Source organism: Lonchura striata, chromosome 3 (assembly GCF_046129695.1).
Source record: "Lonchura striata isolate bLonStr1 chromosome 3, bLonStr1.mat, whole genome shotgun sequence".
Classification (NCBI taxonomy): Eukaryota; Metazoa; Chordata; class Aves; order Passeriformes; family Estrildidae; genus Lonchura; species Lonchura striata.
Genome location: NC_134605.1, coordinates 82,991,440 through 83,008,733, shown reverse-complemented (window position 1 = coordinate 83,008,733; position 17,294 = coordinate 82,991,440). Strand labels below are relative to the sequence as shown.

Below are 17,294 nucleotides of genomic sequence, written 5' to 3'. Positions count from 1 at the left end.
CCTTCATAGCAATCACAGTATTGAAATCAAAAGGCCAGAGGATATTTCCAGGCTTGTGATGTGACTGTTTGTGCAATCCATAGTCCTGTATATCATGGTTTAATTTTCCTTGCCCTAAGAATCAAATTGTTGCATTTTGGAGCAAAAATAGAGATTTTTTTCTCAGCTTGTTGTAGACCCTGTCTCATTTCACCTAGAAGAAAACATATACAAAACTGCCAAGCAAGTTTCTAGTTTTGACTGGCAAGGAAAAGTACTGATAATTTGGATTATAACCTAATAACAGAGGTTCATCTCTTCTAAGCAAGCGCTGTTTTGAATGTCGGTTGCATTTTTCTAGTTTCACAGTCCTTGAATAAATAGCAGCATTCAATCCATGTCATTCTATTATGAATTTCAGAAACCATGTGACTGAAAGTTGGTCAACTTAACAAACAGTGGATCATTTCAGATTAAAGCTATCATTTCTTTATTAAACTTAGTTATTGGTTTTGAATGAAAATATTGTGTAAAAATAAATCCCTTTGCATCTGTTTGAAAAAAGAGTATTAGCTTTTAAACACCTGTAACAACATTGCTTCTGTAGGAAGACAGTAGTGATGACAGTGGCCTTGTAGATGATAACTGTAATTCAGAAATGGGACAATGGTACCTGAAGCCAACTATCTGCAAACAGTAAGTATTAAAACAGGTAAAATGGAGATTTCATAGAAGTTTATGAAATATAAAAGACAATAATTTGAGAAATAATCATACATGAATCTTAATCAGCATGCTGTTAGGGTTTGAGAGAGAAATTTATATTAAAATACTCAGCAGAAAATTTATTGAATTAAACTACTGGTGAAATAATAGCTTTTTTGGTTTCTGTTAAGCCTGTGTACTCATCAGGCAAATGAAGATTGTTTCTTCCAAAAAGGCTGTTCTTTGGTATTTTGCACTTGGATTCCTACAAAAACAAGGTGCAGAAGCATGCTCAGATGTATCCTATATTAAAAAGCAGATTAATATTTTTAAATTGAATAAGTAAACTACTAGTGAAAAAAGCCTTTATCACTACTCAAATTAGTAAAGGAAGATGGGAGTAATTTTTAACTGCCCCTTTTTCTTATCTAAATAAGATAGCTGTTCCTCTTTATTCTCTCTCTCTCTCTCTCTCTCTCTCTCTCTTCTTTTATTGCTCATAAAAGTGTTCCACACTTCTTAAAAAATTTTTATCTGTTCTGGAATTGAAAACTTTTTTTAATATTTGATACCCAGGAATAATTTCTTAGTAAATATTTATTGCAGTTTTATGGTGTGACAGGGGCATGATTCAAAATCCAGAAACATTACTAGTAGTATTGCTGTCTTGACAGTTTTCTTTGTATTTTTTCATAATTTATCTATTCTCGTATTTCCTTTCTTGTGAATACAAGGTTCACTAGAAAGGTGAAAACTTCCACAGTACATTATCAGGAGGCCGAATAGAAATACAGATTTATAGATATTGTGGAATATATTACTTAATATGTTTTCAAGGAAAAGTCCATCTGTGTTGAGTTTTAAGAATATTTATGAGCTTCTGATTATAGCTTGGCTAAATTTGTCCCATTTTTATGACAGATTATCTGTACATAATACTTTCTAGCAGACATTATTTTAATCCAGTGTGAAATGTCATAACATCTTTGATGCTTAAGTTTCAAAAGTCATTAAGGGCACTTAAATACTTTACTATTAGCATATTTTAAAATTACTTCTTTATGAAATAGAAAATTACCTTGAAAAAGTTGTCACTTCTTCCCCCTGAAAAGTACTACATTTTTTAGAAGAGCATTTTAAGGAGCATTTAATGCTTTTTAAAGAGCAGCACCTATATAAAGACTTTTTTCAGAAATTAAAACAAGTACAAGCAAACATTATTTAAGTGATTATCTGCTTATGCCTAAAAAATTGCATGCATGTAAATTAGTTTATAAATGCAAACACATCTATGCATAAATGTATGCAGATATTTTGTCTGAATTTGCTAGTTTGAAGTTTCTTTGAATACTTTGAATGTACATGTGTTATTGTTAGATAAGAAAAAACAGATATTTGTGAAAAGTAATTGCATTTATTTATTCTTAAAAATGCATACTACATATATAATGCTGAAATTCTGAACTCTGGTATGAGTTAGCTTTGATGTATAAATCCAAATTGCATACATATAAGGTGGCTGATAAGATTGCTTTGCTTGTGGCTTCTGAAGAAGTAGTGTGCTTTAGATCAAGTGATAGGGTACCAGCATCTGTACTGTGCAGGAGAGGACTTGAGCAGACTTGGTTCTCTAGAAAATACTTGGTTATAGATACATTATTTTTAAAGTCTTCTAAATAGAGTTGGTGGGTGTTTTGTGTGTAACTACCAGCTAGATTTCAGATCCAGACTGGGATCACTTCTTGAACATGCTTTCCTAATCCTTTTTTTCTAGTCTGCTGTGGAGTGTCCAATCTATCCTCCAGCTGCTACTCGAGCAGGACATTTGTGGGCCTTACTTTCTCTTGCCAGTGTCCCAGATACCTGGTGCACCTAAAAAGAGCATTAGATGCCTGAAGGTGTTTTAAGCAACTGTAACAAATTGTCTGAGAATACTGTATTTTCTAAGTACATTCCTCAGTGTATTTAGTCTATGGTTGAATATAACTTGCCATTTAGTTATCCCTGTTAGGAGGTTACAGCAGTACTGGCAGAACTTTGCAGTATTGATCTAGTTTTCTTAAGGCCACCCCACAAACTGTTTCTGTGTAACATTGTGTTTTTCAAGCTGCTGTAAAATACTCTGTACTTAAAACTTTTGTTCTCTGTTAGGCCCTGCATTTTGCTTATGGACTCACTGAGAGGCCCTTCCCGGTCAAATGTTGTGAAAACACTAAGGGAGTAAGTTTCCTGTCTGGTACTTGGGACTTTATCAGTTTGGTTTGGTTTGGGTTTGGGTGGTTTTTTGTTGGTTTTTTTTTTTTTTTTTTTTTTTAAAGTTGGTTTGGGGTCTTGGTGGTGTTTTTTCTGTTGTTGGTTTTTGGGGTTTTTTTTGTTTTTTTTAATTACTCAAGGAATAAAAAAAATTAATTTGCATGGTCTTTTATTGTAGATATTTAGAGGTGGAATGGGAGGTCAGGAAAGGCAGCAAAAGAAGCTTTTCTAAAGATGTCATGAAAGGTTCCAACCCCAAAGTGCCACAGCAGAACAACTACAGTGATTGTGGAGTGTATATCCTCCAGTATGTGGAGAGCTTTTTTGAGGTATGTATGTTCTTGAAGCTATTTTTGATTCCTGCAACAATCAAATATAAGCTATGAAAATGATTACAGTTATAAAAGGCTCCTAGTGTAGCTCACTGCCTGTCAATGAGATTATGCATTCTAAGTGAATTTATGTATAAACACACAGAGTAACTTTTTTGAAAATAAACTAATTCAACTTTTTAGTTGGCCATACATAAAAGAATTGTAAGCCATGAAATTTTCTGAATGAATCTAAAGAAGACACATTTAGAGCCTTCCTTTCTGTTCTGCTGTGTACCCTTTAAAATCATCCAATAAGAACTTGCATTCAAAATCTAAACTAAAAATGCACTACAAAAAGCTTAATCATTTTCCCCTGAGAACTGTGACTGAATAAATTCAGAAATGTGACACCGGTAGGGGGTTTATGTTTCTTTTAAGGGTGTTTTTGACTTGTAAGAAAACATGTAAGTGAAATCATTACAGCTAAATGCCAAATCTTGTTTCCTTTGAAGGAATTGTTTGAATGCTTACTTAGTTGCAAGCTGACTTGGTCTTCAAGTTACAGCTCCTTTCACAAGTGGAGGCATTAGCACTTTCTGGTCTAGATTGGGAGGAGAAATGATGGTCAAGTGAGATGCTGCCTTCGTGGGACAGTAACTCTTTAGAATCCCTGGTGCTTTAGAGCATTGTTCTAAACTCTCCTGTAGCTTACCCTTTCCTGGAAAAGCTGGCAGCTTATCCATTCCTCGGCCCTCTCTCCCTCCATTCATACATTACTCAAGAGCAGTAAGGCTTTAGCAAAATGCCTTCATGCAAATGGGAGGCAAAAGCTTTGCTCTACTGATGAATTCCTGAGAGCTTTCAACCATAACCAAGTGCCTCCTGTTTTGTTTGCTGGGGACACAGGAAGAAACCAAGTTTTATTAACCCATTCCTTTTTGGAATGGTTTGATAAAACTTCCTCCAAGTTTTATTAGCCCATTCTTTTTTGCAAATTGACTGCTGCATTATGTCAGGCTGAATCCTTTGTCCTGCCTTGTCCACCTGTGTGCAGCAGCTTTGTCTGCCAGAGAATAGGCACGACACATACATGCGTCAGAGAGCAAATCACAGGACATTGTCAGAACTTCAATGGGGAGGGAAAACCTGAGCTGGCTGCACAGTACTGGACTGTCTTGAAGTTATTCAGCGAACAGTTTCAGCTGCTTTGTATTTGGGAAATTGCCCACAGTGTCATTTTGCAGCAGCTCTACAAACCGGGAGTGTGTGGGAGCAGTGCTGTCTGGTGTTCGTGACCGCCAGGGGCCGCTGCAGGAGGGGCAGCGCGGGCTCCCCCGGGAACCTGCGGGCGAGGGGCTGCGGGGCAGCCCAGCCCAGCCCAGCCCAGCCCAGCCCAGCCCAGCCCAGCACAGCCCAGCCCAGCGCAGCCCAGCGCAGCCCAGCCCAGCCCAGCCCAGCCCAGCACAGCCCAGCCCAGCCCAGCACAGCCCAGCTCAGCCCAGCCCAGCACAGCCCAGCACAGCCCAGCCCAGCACAGCCCAGCCCAGCACAGCCCAGCGCAGCACAGCCCAGCACAGCCCAGCACAGCCCAGCACAGCCCAGCCCAGCACAGCCCAGCACAGCACAGCCCAGCCCAGCCCAGCCCAGCCCAGCCCAGCACAGCACAGCCCAGCACAGCCCAGCCCAGCACAGCACAGCCCAGCACAGCCCAGCACAGCCCAGCCCAGCCCAGCCCAGCCCAGCCCAGCCCAGCCCAGCCCAGCCCAGCCCAGCCCAGCCCAGCACAGCCCAGCACAGCACAGCACAGCTGGCCTCTCGCCGCGGCTCTGCTTCTCTTCCCTGCACTGAACGGACACAAAAATATGTTGCTAGTGCAGCATTAAGCACTGATGTGTTCCTGTGCAGAATGTCACTAGTTTTTTTTCACAAGCAGTCTTGCTGATCTTACCTCATTGATGAATGTAATTCACTCTTAAAGAGCCCTGATAATGTACACTGGAGTACAGAAAGGGAGGAGTTTCTTTGAGAGACAGCACTGTTCCCCAGATTGTTATTTGGTTAGGGTGGAATTGTTCTGCAGAATCACTGAAGAGGAGTAGAGAATGCTTCATAAAAATTAGCATAATTATTTGGATGAATGTTACCTAGCAAGAAAACAGAATGTAAGTATAATAAGCATTGGTGGTAGGCAGGAGCTTTGCTTTCCAGGGTGAAAACTAAATCTGTCTTGCCTAGTTGGTCACGATCCTAAAGGCTATTTATAAGAAGAGGAGTGTTTGACTCCTGATCAACTCTTGATTTAAAAATATCCTGTATCTTTACTATAGTGTTCTCTCTCACTTTTTTTTTTTTTTTTTTTTAATTAGGAGAGTTTTACACATTTATGCAGACAAATGCTTAGTCTAAAAGTTGTAACAAACACAGTAGATTGTTGAAGCATCCTTATAATCAGGAGTGTGAGCTGGATAGATTTTAGTCTGTAACATACTGAAGCATGATTGATCTTACTCTAATTATATTGTGTACAAAACACAGAAATTGTAGAAATTTTGTTCCATGCTCATGGCATGAAGTGAGAAAAAATGTAATTTTCCTCACTATAGTTTTCTTCAGTCATTTAGCTTATAACTCTGTAATATCCAAATGACTTTTTTTTTTCAGAATCCCATTTTGAGTTTTGAGCTACCAATGAATTTAACAGACTGGTTTCCACGCCCAAGAATGAAAACCAAAAGAGAAGAAATACGAAAAATAATCCTGACGCTCCAGGAACAGCAGAACAAGGACAAGAAGGGACAGAAAGACCCAAATTCAATTTTGCAGGAAAAGACAGAGCAACCCACAAACAACAGCTCAGACTGAATGTTGTATCTGTTGCATGTTAACTCCACAATCAGAACTGAAACCTACATTTCTGTCTGCCCAGACTAAAGATTTGGCGTGTTCTTCGCTCAAAGTTACTTGGGAATGTTTAATGCCTGTATAAATGTGTGTCATAAAATGGTTTAATTCCCACAAAGATGTGTATTAAGTAAGTGAGTCTGTACATATGTTAATGAGGCCAACTTTTTCAGCATTTGTAATTACTTTTTTTCCACTTGATAGGGAGCTTTTGTTATGTACTTCTGTTAATAGAACTTAAATAGCAACTTCTAAACATAAAGAAAATAAAGAAAATATAGGATGAGATGGTTACCTTTTTCTTTTCCAGTTAAGTTTTAATGTTACATGCTTAAGTAACACATAGGGAATGATTTGGTAGCGAGATAATTAATTCATATTTTGGCCCTATTTAGTTATCCTTTACAAGATTGTTCTGCTTGCGCTACAGACAATAATATGAGTTAAGTGTCTCAATGTACCATGGCCTCCAAGAGGGTGATTCCCATCCTCCCAATGTCTAAGTGTAGACAGTGTCATAGTTCATAGGACCGCTTCAGATTTGGGGGTTTAGAAGATACGCATTGCAATTACAATTCCACCCTTGCGTTAGTGGGACAGGCTGGGGAAAGGAGGACAGTGCTCTTTGACCAGAGGTGAGCTCTTCAAACAGTATTATAAAAGTAGTTTCAATGAAGTGATCTTGAGTGACGCTATTAAATCATATTTTGTGGATCCCAGTTGTTGTACAGGTGTATTTTGAGACTTTCTTCATTATAAAATTGTATTTTGGTAAGTGTACTTGGAATAGCAGATTGCCCACATTACATTTTCTATGTTACAATTCTGAATGTTACAGTCATATGTGCTTTATCTAAGTAATGAACATTTAAAAAGAAAAAAGTGTATGATTACTATTTTTTCTAATATCCATGCAAAAAACCAAAATACCAGTGTTCATTGCTTGCTTGTTTGTTCTTGGCTTTATGTAGCATCAGACTAAGGTAGGGACTTGCTTGGATATTTCCAGTGTATTTTGATTTTACAATGATCTACAATGTCATTGTTGCTTAAACTGCAAATGTAGCCTTTTATCACTGTTCCAGAAAGGCTTTGTCATTGAAGTGAGAAAAGTAAGAAAAGATTTGTGCGAGGATATATATCTCCAGTTTTCTACTTACACAGATATCTTTGAAGGGAACCAGAAAGTGTCACTTCACAGGAAGCCATTTGTGGGAGTAGAGAGATCTCTCTCCTTGCAGATAATATTTTCTTTCCTGATTTTTTTACTGGGAGTGTCACTTACCATTCCCTTCTCCCAAAGAGAAGCAGCAGAGAGTTCATTAGCTGAACTCTGGGCCCCTTGAGATTTTATTTTTGTACACAACATCCAAGTCTAACCCAGGGCTTCATGGCCTCCATGAGTTTTCATTCTTACTAAACCCTGAAAATGCAGCTGCTATTGATGTTACTTCAAGGGCATTCCTGCACAGAGGACTCTCTGTGACATCCTCTGTTTACAGGGGGGTTCTCTCACCAAGGCAGAGTGGTTGCACATAGAGCAATACAACTGTGGGCTGCTAATCTTTTGTACAGATAACCTGTGGGATTTAGGGGAGTTCATTCCCTGGTTTCTCTCGCATAAACCCTGCGCCCCATGGAGATTATGTAAGCACCACATATATGTGTTCTGTTAGAGATGACTCCTGCAGTTTTTTTGTTGAAAGAATGTGGGGGCAGTTTCCTGGACTACAAATTAAATATGTGATGTGCACACCTCTGAGTTGTTTCCTCCTTCAAGTTTTTATCCAGTATTCTTGCCATTGGTGGGGAAAAAATAGGGATAAAATAGTTCCAGATTGTGGAAATGCAGGATCTTGTGTATCTGGCTTTAGTGCAGCTGACATATTGGAATAGTAGCTTATACAAGAGAGGGAAGGAAAATAATTTCTTTGAAATAGAGGAGAGACAATTGCAGACAGAATGTATTCCTTCCTATTCTAGGCTTTCTCAGTGGTATGTTTTAATTTTATGGAATATATCCACATTTCATCAATACAGTAGTTTTCCTTTTTCTGATACTTGTGATGCAGGTTCATATTTTGATGCTGTAGAATTATTTTGTTTTCTTACTGGGAATGGCCTGGTGCTTCTTCCTTTTCCTTTCTCTTTCCTGTCTTCCCCTTCATCCTTCCTTCCTTTTACCCTTTTTCAAAGCTGTGAAGAAAGTGTTGAATTTACTATCATTCAATGTTAAAGGTCTCAAGATCTCCGGTCACATACAGCAAGCTAATATACATGTTAAATACAGGAAACTTATTTTTTTAATAAAATGTGACATTAATAGAAAAAAATCTACAGAATTAAGAATGAGTTATTTAAGACTTTCCTGACTTGGTTTAACAAGTTCACCTACTGCATGTGCTTGGTAAGAGTTTTTTATTAACATGATGGTGGGCAATGCTGCAATGTTTTGCAATCTTAACAAGTTTTACCAGTGCCTTTTCTGAATCAGATTTATTTAGTGGAAGCTAGTAGGGTGGGGACTTGATAAGTGTATTTAATAATTGCATGACAATACATGCACTCTATGGAAAGTATATGTTGTATATTTCTTTAGACAATTGAGGCTTACAAGTGCTTTAGGAGTAGCCTGACTGCATTCTGCAGTGTAAGGGATCAGATGGCCACTTAATTAATTGTATCTGTTTGTATTGTTTTTCAGGTTGGGTAGAATAACAGTTAAGAATTCCTATTAAGGTTTTAGATTACTTAGCATAAAAAATGCATGTACTTGTGGTGCACATTTGCAGGATAGCCACAAAAGCAGAAGAGACATCTAAGTAGTCCCTTGTGACATTTCTATTTTTCCTGCTGAGAAACTGAGCACACTTTTAAAAACAGAGACTTCGAACAGAATTGATTTTTGAGATTGCACTACATTCTTGTCTCAAAAGAATCTGACCTCCAAAACATTCAGTAAAAAAGAGTGAAAAATCAAGCAAGTTTTACAGCAAGATGAGGAAACTATGCTCTTGATTTTCATTTTTTTCATGTCTTGTATAGCAAATGAGTAAAACAGAAGATGTATGAGTTTTAATTTCTATTAGTACAGTACCTCTGGAAACTGAAACACTAGACTTTTCTTACAAACAAAGAACAGCAGTTTCATTAATTTAGCAGTTAATTTTTTTCCCCTCTGATTTTTAAATAGAATTTATTTTTGGTCACTGGTTAAAGCTTTTCATTGATAACATGGCACTTGTATTTTAGCATATGAACAGAAGTAGGTATAAAGATGCTTGCTCTTTGCAGTCTTGATTATTGGGAATAATGAGAGGTACTGGATTCTGATAAAAGATTTTTATTTTGGTACACTTTTCCAGTGCTGCATAATCAGTGAGTATACAGCACTAAAGAACCTCTGTGCAGTGAGGTGGGTTCACAAAGGTGCTTCTCCCAGTTTTTTTACTTACCCCATCTACTTCTGGAAATCAAAGGGGATCTGATGTTACAAACCACAGCTTTGAAACACTAAGAGTGAGGCAACAGCCATTTTACTTGCCTCTCACCACCATATTTTTGAAGTAAACCCTTTCTGCTTAACTCAATAATGCCTACTCAAAGATGTGATGAAAGATGTCTTTTCTAGGCTCCAGTCTGGTTAAGGGAGGATGTAATCTGGAAGGTGATTGTTCTGTCATTTGTGGTCTCTTGTAGTTTTCTGACCGCCTTGATTTTTCTTGTTTTTAACATTTGCATTTGGAGTTGTACAACCCTGTCGTTACAAAAGGAAACTGGGTAATGTACACCATTCCTTAGGGATTCTGTATTCAGTTTTGAGAGTAATTGCTAGCCACAACCTAGATTCAAACAGCCAGCCTGTTTCTTTGCTAGTGTATATTTTTGTTTGTTTGTTTTTTCCCTTAGTTGTTTTTTTCCCTGTGAAATTCATAGTTGATGTATCTGGGGGAGAGTAAGCAGTGCATTTGCAATGCATGATGCTTAAAAAGATAAGCTATGTTTCATACATGAATATATATGAACAGAAGATTATCTGGATTTAAAAGTATCCAGTTTCTAGTAAATGAGATAGACTTGACTTACCTGCCCTTTCTTATTTTTTGTCTTCCCTTTCTTTGTTGTTAATGCTTATTAGACATTATGTAGAGATCTTTGGGGTATGACTACCCAATCATCAGGTAAGTAATTCAACAGTGGCAGGAAAGAAAACTATTGCAATTTTTAAAATACAGGATTATTGTATATCTGCAGCAATAGGGCTGAATGTACTGTATAAATAGATGGTTTATTTTAATAGAATAGTCAAATCCACATCTGTCTGTTTGCACAGTGTCATAGTTTTAGATGATATTTAAAAGCTCCATTTTCAGGACCACATTCTCTTTTACTGTAAGCTGACTGAATAAGGGTAATGGGAAGCAGACTAACTTGACTCAGCTGAGTATTCCCCATGAGCTGTGAGGATCCACTTAGAGGAAAAGCATCGTGCTCCAGCCAGCCTGAGCTTCCTGCCTGCAGAGTCTGTATAGACTCTGGCCTAAACACCAGAGATTAAAACATGTTAAGATTTCCTCGGTGGTGTACCTTAGGGAAATTTATCAATTATTTATACAAAGTTCTATTTAAACATATTTCTAAGTTTAGGAACTTAGTTTACTTTTTCACATATACTGATGTCAACTACATTTACTATAACTAAAGATACCAATGTCATCTCACAGCAGTAGTTTGCAAACTTAGCAAAACTCTACCCCATTGTCCTCCGATGCAACTGTTAAGTAAATGTAACTGCTTAACACAAGCTCTGTGACAGTGCCTGTTTACATCAGGCTTCTCCTCCCTAACTTCAATTTTGAAAAACTAGCCTGTTTCGCTTATCTTTATATGCATGTTAGAAATGCGGTGGTAGTGTGGACAGGGACATTATTATACATTGGCCCAAACCTGTGGCATTAATTAGAGGAACATTCAGGATTTACTTTCTATGTAATTTCAAGTTTCTTGAATCTAAAGATTTAGGATCATAGAATGGTTTGCTTTGGAAGGCACCTTAAAGATTAGTTCCAACCTGGCTGCTGTGGACAAGGATACCATCCACAAGACCAGCTCAGAGACCCATCCAACCTGGCCTTGATGAATGCCCTGTTTATGTAGCAGACTGAAAACATTATTTATTTTAGTTCTAGAGAACTTAGTATTTGCATTTTCAGTCCAGGAAATTTATTCATACTATACATCAGTGATATGGCAGATAGTGTGTCAATTCTGTAATACAAAAAAGGCTAACCCCAAAAGAGCACTATTACAAGAAGGCACGTTTCTCACAGAATATGGCACTAGATAGGTCATAAATTGTACTGGAATGCAAACAAATGGAGTATATTTTTTACTTAAATGTTCCTCAGTCCTGGAACTTAGACTGCTTTGTAAACAATATTGTAATAATATCTCCATGTTACAGAAGGGCATTTAAAGGCCGTGAGAAGTTGCACAGCTTCCTCCCATCCTATAAAACTACTGAGATTTCTAGACTTCAAACAAAATTTGTACTGCAAATGAATGTTTAGGTTCCAGAATCAAGAAGACATTTTTAAGCAAATGTCTGTAACAATGTGTTGAATGTGTACGGACAGCTTATGATGCAATATTTAATTAAAAAGTCATACAGCTTTTTAATGTTTTCTCCTTCTGTGGAAGCCAGGTCTTTGTTTTGCAAGGACAGTGTTCTGTGAGTGAATTTATTACCTCATTTTCGGCTCTACACTTTACTGTACAGTCTTTTTATGAGTTCTTCATTCTGCTCTCTTATTCTCTATCTTTCATACATGGTTAATGAATTTGAATGCCATATAGTTAGCCTGATTTCTAACTTGCTTTCTCACTTGCATCCCTGCATCTTGGTTGTCTATATAAAACAAGTAAATTTGTGGAGTCGGTGGAAGTTCCCTGTTTCCTAGGGACATTGTTGAACTCAAATTGTTTCTTGACATATTTTCTAGGCCAGTTAGATGGTAGGTGGGGTGAACTTGGCTTCACTCTTATTTTGTCCAGTCAGAGTTGCTCCGTATCATTATCTCCATATTGCAAGTTAAGTGCTGGAGTTCAGGGAAAGATGTTAAAAGCATTTTAGTTTTAACTGCGCTAAGCTACTCTAAACTGCTGAAATTCATGTTTCAGCTACTCTCACTTATGAGCATTGAAAAGCAAGCTTAGAAAGATGCTTGCTGTTTATTTAGCTACTTGAGAGAAACTAGTTTTGTGGTTAGAACTGTTTGCTTAGATTGAAAATCTATTGACCTGAGATTTATCTGAAGGCAATGTTGAAGAAAGTGTTTAATTCTGTCTTCCAGTTTTTTATTCTTTTCTTTACACAGGGAAGTGCTTTCAACTGTACTTGGGTAGAGCTACTGCTTGATTGCTCTGGATTTGGAAACTGGCAAATCTCGCCCTAAACATTTCAAATTGGGCACCTGAAAATAAGGATGTAGCTAATGATAGGCAGAAAATATTTGTAACTTGCCAAATGGATAATTTTCCTTTAGCAATGTGTCATGTGCTTGTGTTTGAAAACCACTACTTAGATGATTTTAAAAATGATACCCCCTTTTTTTCATTATATTCTCATGAACAATATGAATCATAGAGCTTGTAGTTGTCTTTACTGTGAAGTTTTAAGTTCCCTAAACACTGTTAATTTCTCTAACAGACTTAGCATCTGTAGCAAGAAGTGGTATATGAAGAAAGTGTGATCACATAAAGTGGACTAAATTAACAGTTCCTTATACAGTCTAGAAATTCTTGTATAATTTCTACCTTCTTAGTACTTTTATTTGTCTTGCTTAGTGTGTGTTTTGCAGTGTGTACACTTTGGTTTTTCTGACTTCCATTGTCAGTATATGATGATCAATCCTAGAACTAATGCTACAGTTCTTGCTTTTGTTTCTCCATAAGCAGTCGTAGTGTGTTCTCATTTTCTTGCTTACCTAAATGAAAACATGTGAGGGGGGAACTTGTTCTGGTGGTTTTTACAGATTTTACCCAAGCATCGCTTGTCCCTTTCCATTTTCCCTCCTTCCAAACCCCTGATGAGATCCCTTGTATACTGGTCCTTCTCCCAGTCTGTCTTGGATCTTAACATCTGTTAATCTTTTATCATATCTCTGTTCTTATATCTACACTCCGGAAAAATAGCCACTGCTGTCTTTTTCCTTCTATGATCCTGTGTTGCCAACTTCATCAGCAGAGAAGCTGAGGAAGTATGGGCTGGATGAGCAGCCAGTGAGATGTATTAAGGGCGAAATATCTGAACCTGGAGGTGTGATCTATGGTACAGTATCTAGTTGCAGGCTGGTAACAAACTGACCAGAGGCAATGGACACAAACCAAAACAGAAAAGGTTTTCTCTGAGTATTAGGAAACACTTTTTTACAGTGAAGGTGACCAAGCATTGGCATGGGTTGCTGCAGGAGACTGTGGAATCTCCATCCTTAGAGATACTCAAAAGCTGTCTGGACTTGGTCCTGGGCAGCTGGCTCTAAGGGTCCCTCTCTGAGCAGGAGGTTGCACCAGAAAACCTCCAGAGGTTCCTTCCGACCTCAGCCACTCTGATTCTGTGAGTTTGCTCTGAGTTCCTCTACTTGGTGTGACAAAGCTGGCTGATGCTGCAGAGGAAACGCCAGGGAGTGCTGTTGCAGGAGTGCTGCAGTTCCAGGTGTGATGTTCTGAGAACGAAGATACAGGGTCAAGGCCAGTCCACATCTGATGTTCATCAGAAATTCATAGCTTCTCTAAATTTGGTTACATATCAAGACTGTTGGCAAAAGGCACAACTCTGGCATAAAACACAAGTTGCTTGCCAAATTTGAAACTATGCTTCAAGTCTCTGGGCAACCTTACTAGAAAGTATAATCCATGTTCCTGTTCTTTAACAAGGTGAGCAGAAGCCTTTTAGCTAGCATACAATTTGCAGCAAATACCTAATTTGGAAAACTTTAAACTGGGCAGCCAAAGGTTAATGAAGGTATAAGCAACTGAAAGCAAAATGCAGCAGTTTTTCATACCTGCTATTTTTTTCTGGAATAATTTGAGTAGTAGTGCAATCCCTAGAACTGTTTGTGAGCAGATGGGTGATTCAGATTATTAGCACATTGAGTAACTGAGTCAGAACTGGACAATTTGGCACTCTCTGAGCCAAATAAGCATGCCAGGTGAGAACGTCATGCTACAGTGAGTGTTTAACTTTTCAGTGAAGTTTGCCTTATCTTGCACTTAAAGTCCTACCACAAGGGGTTGAAGAGCTGCTGGTGGAATTTAAGTGTGGGTGTAAAACCCAGCTCAAGGGCTGCTCACCAGCAGGAAAGCACTCAGGGTGAGGTTTAAGATAATCCAGTCATTCTACATATGGGAAGGGTATGGGGAAGCATCTTGAGTCTGTGCTTTTGGTAGCATTCAGTTGCATGTATAACTGTGCTGCAAAGGAATATAGAGAGCTGAAACAATGTGCTGCTTTGGCAGCCTATTTTCTGGGCAAAAGAGCATTATTCCTTCATACAGTAATCAGGGGTCCCACAGCAAGTTTGTTAAGTGGTTTGCCCAGATGGATAGCATCAACAAAGTTCACATCTTTGAGAGTGGATTTATTCAACAAGCAATGTCAATTAAACTCTCTGTTCTGTATAATAACCCTACAGTGATAAGTGAAGGCTAGACAGGAGGGAGGTGCCTGCAAGAGCTTTGCATTCCTACCTTAGTAGCATTAGCAATCTTCCTTTTCAGCATTTTTCTCATGCATATTTTTTTCTTTTCTTGCTTCTTACATCAATGTGAAGCTTAGGAGAGCTACAGCTGGACCCCCCCATATTTTGTGAATTAGGTTATTGGCACCCCTCCTCTGGTCCCTGCCCAAAGGTGTGTTAGAATTTCAAGGGGATTACTTATTCCTCTTAAACTTTTCTTTCACAAGACTAGCTCAAAAACTAAAGCTAAAAATGCCTAAAATGAACAGTCTGAAATGGAATTGGAAAAAAAGTTCTCAAGGTATGTTTAACAGGACGTAATTGTTCAGGAACACACTAGATGAGCAGTGGCTTTTACAGAAAGATTTACAAATTAGTTAATAACCCCACAGAATTCCCTTTGCTAAGAAGTGAGATAAGTTCTCAGTACCATGATCTCAGTACTGAATCCATACTAAAGTTCATTTAACTGCAGGTGAGTAGCCCCTGCTCCATGAAGGAAGGATAGCCCTATTCCTGGCATCTATAGGTCACCTATTTACTGCAGGCTACTTTTGTTTTTCAGATGAGCCTGTGGTTATTTTTTTTTGGCAGCTGCTGTTCATCACCAAAAAGGAATTCCATGTAGGTAATCACAGAGTGCATCAAGGGGGAGTGGGAGCAGGAAGCTAAAATTAAAAAAAGCCAACTGTGGTAATTGCTATTGTGTGTTATCTGAGTGGCTTTTCCTGGGTTCTCTTTCCTGCACTAGAGCTCCTCCCTGTCTTCCAGATGATGTATCTAAACTGGTGGGGCCCATTCTCCTCTTAAATATGCATGAGAGTGGGCCCACAATATCTTTGCCAAAGAGAAGCTTTGGCAAGGAAGAAAAAGAAACAAAAGAAAATTCTTTCCCCAGAGACATGGGGCGTGTTCTACCAGGAATGGAATCCATCTGTCTTCTAACACTGGGATGGCTCCAGAAATATCGTCCAGCTACCCTGGGGTACTGTAATCTCATTTTCCTGTCCTCACCATTTGTATTTATAGAATGAATCCACTCAAAAAAGTAAAACAAAAAGCAGTGGACTTCTGAAGGATTGCAAGCTTGCACATCAGGGATTCCCCTCCTTTCATCCTATTATTTATGCAAGCCTTGTTCTCTGGAGCTACCCACAATTCAAAATAATCTATTTGCTTAATTGAATTATCCTTTAAGGAGAGGAAATTGAAAAATGGGGCCAGTCCAAGAGACTTACTCTCAGCCAAAAAACAGCTTCAGAAACCTGTCACACATTGCTAGGGGTGAAAATGCGAAACCATCGATATTCCTAAACTAGCATGTTGTCAAAGAAAAAACTACTCACAAATTGAAATTAAACAGGAAGACTTTAAATAGGAACTCTTACCTTAGAACATAATGTCTAAAATTTTTTGTAACTTGTATGCGTCTGTTGAAATACAGATGGCCTGTGGAAAGTTAGAACATTAAAAAATATTCAGGCATAGTTAAAATAGATGTTTATGCAAACTCTGCCAGAAAGATGAAAAAAAAAAAAGGGATCATTTCACTACTGTCAAAATTGGAGACTTATGTATGTGCACATAACTTAAGGAAAAGGGAGCAGATAATATAAGACTTACACATTTATTTCCAGTAAATAATTTACATGATAAGGAAATTAACGGTGCTTATCTAAAGTAAGCCTGCTTGGAAAGAAACCAGAGATTGATCCTGAAAGGAACGTCATCTACTACTGCTAAAATCCCAGCAAATTTTCTTGTTCTTTCTCCTAATAAAAGCTGCTCAACCTTGAGCCAAGTTAGAAAGGTTCTTTTGCAAACATATGAACAAGCTATTCTTTATCCAGACAAATAATAGATAAATTGTGCTGGCAGCTTCAGTAGCCACATTTGCAAACTGCATTGGTAAGTCCAAAACTGTTCTATAACCAGTGACTTTAGTTTTTATCAGAAACTGACTGTAAAACTATAAAATAATTTTTGGGGAGTATCTAAGTGCTAAACCAAAATACTCAGCTGTTAGGAAATGCCAAGAGTTGCTGCTGGCAAGCTGTGAGGTGTTTTACTGGGACCACATTACACAGATAAAGTGTCATTACATCACTCTCATGTACACTTAGAGTATGCCAACAAAACAGTGTAAAGAAAATGAACTTCTGGCCTCACATTAAGCTGTGACTTAAGTCAGTGCCCATGGACATTTTTACAGGCAGAACTTTATCCATTACATGTGATGTGTAAAACAGTTGTTGCTATGTGGAATCCACAGGGAAAGCTAGCTAATATCAACATGATTCAAACACAAGCATTCCACCTGGAGATATGCATACAGTAAAGGCTTGAAATCAATGTCAAACCAGATTTTTGCATTTAATTTTTCATTATAAAGTGTGGAGAGAGA

General features: G+C 38.1%; 1 protein-coding gene across 2 annotated transcripts in view; it reads left to right on the top strand.

The window, feature by feature from the left end:
* The window catches only part of SENP6 (SUMO specific peptidase 6), a 72,052-nt gene extending 63,842 nt beyond the window's left edge, over positions 1-8,210 (top strand). For both annotated transcript variants that reach the window (XM_021553649.2, XM_021553641.2), the window contains 4 exons: positions 587-675; positions 2,836-2,904; positions 3,116-3,266; positions 5,913-8,210. In XM_021553649.2, coding sequence (XP_021409324.2) covers positions 587-675; positions 2,836-2,904; positions 3,116-3,266; positions 5,913-6,113 — 510 coding nt within the window. In that variant the 3' untranslated portion in view covers positions 6,114-8,210. The remainder of the gene's footprint in view (positions 1-586; positions 676-2,835; positions 2,905-3,115; positions 3,267-5,912) is intronic.
* Positions 8,211-17,294: the final 9,084 nt, after the last annotated feature.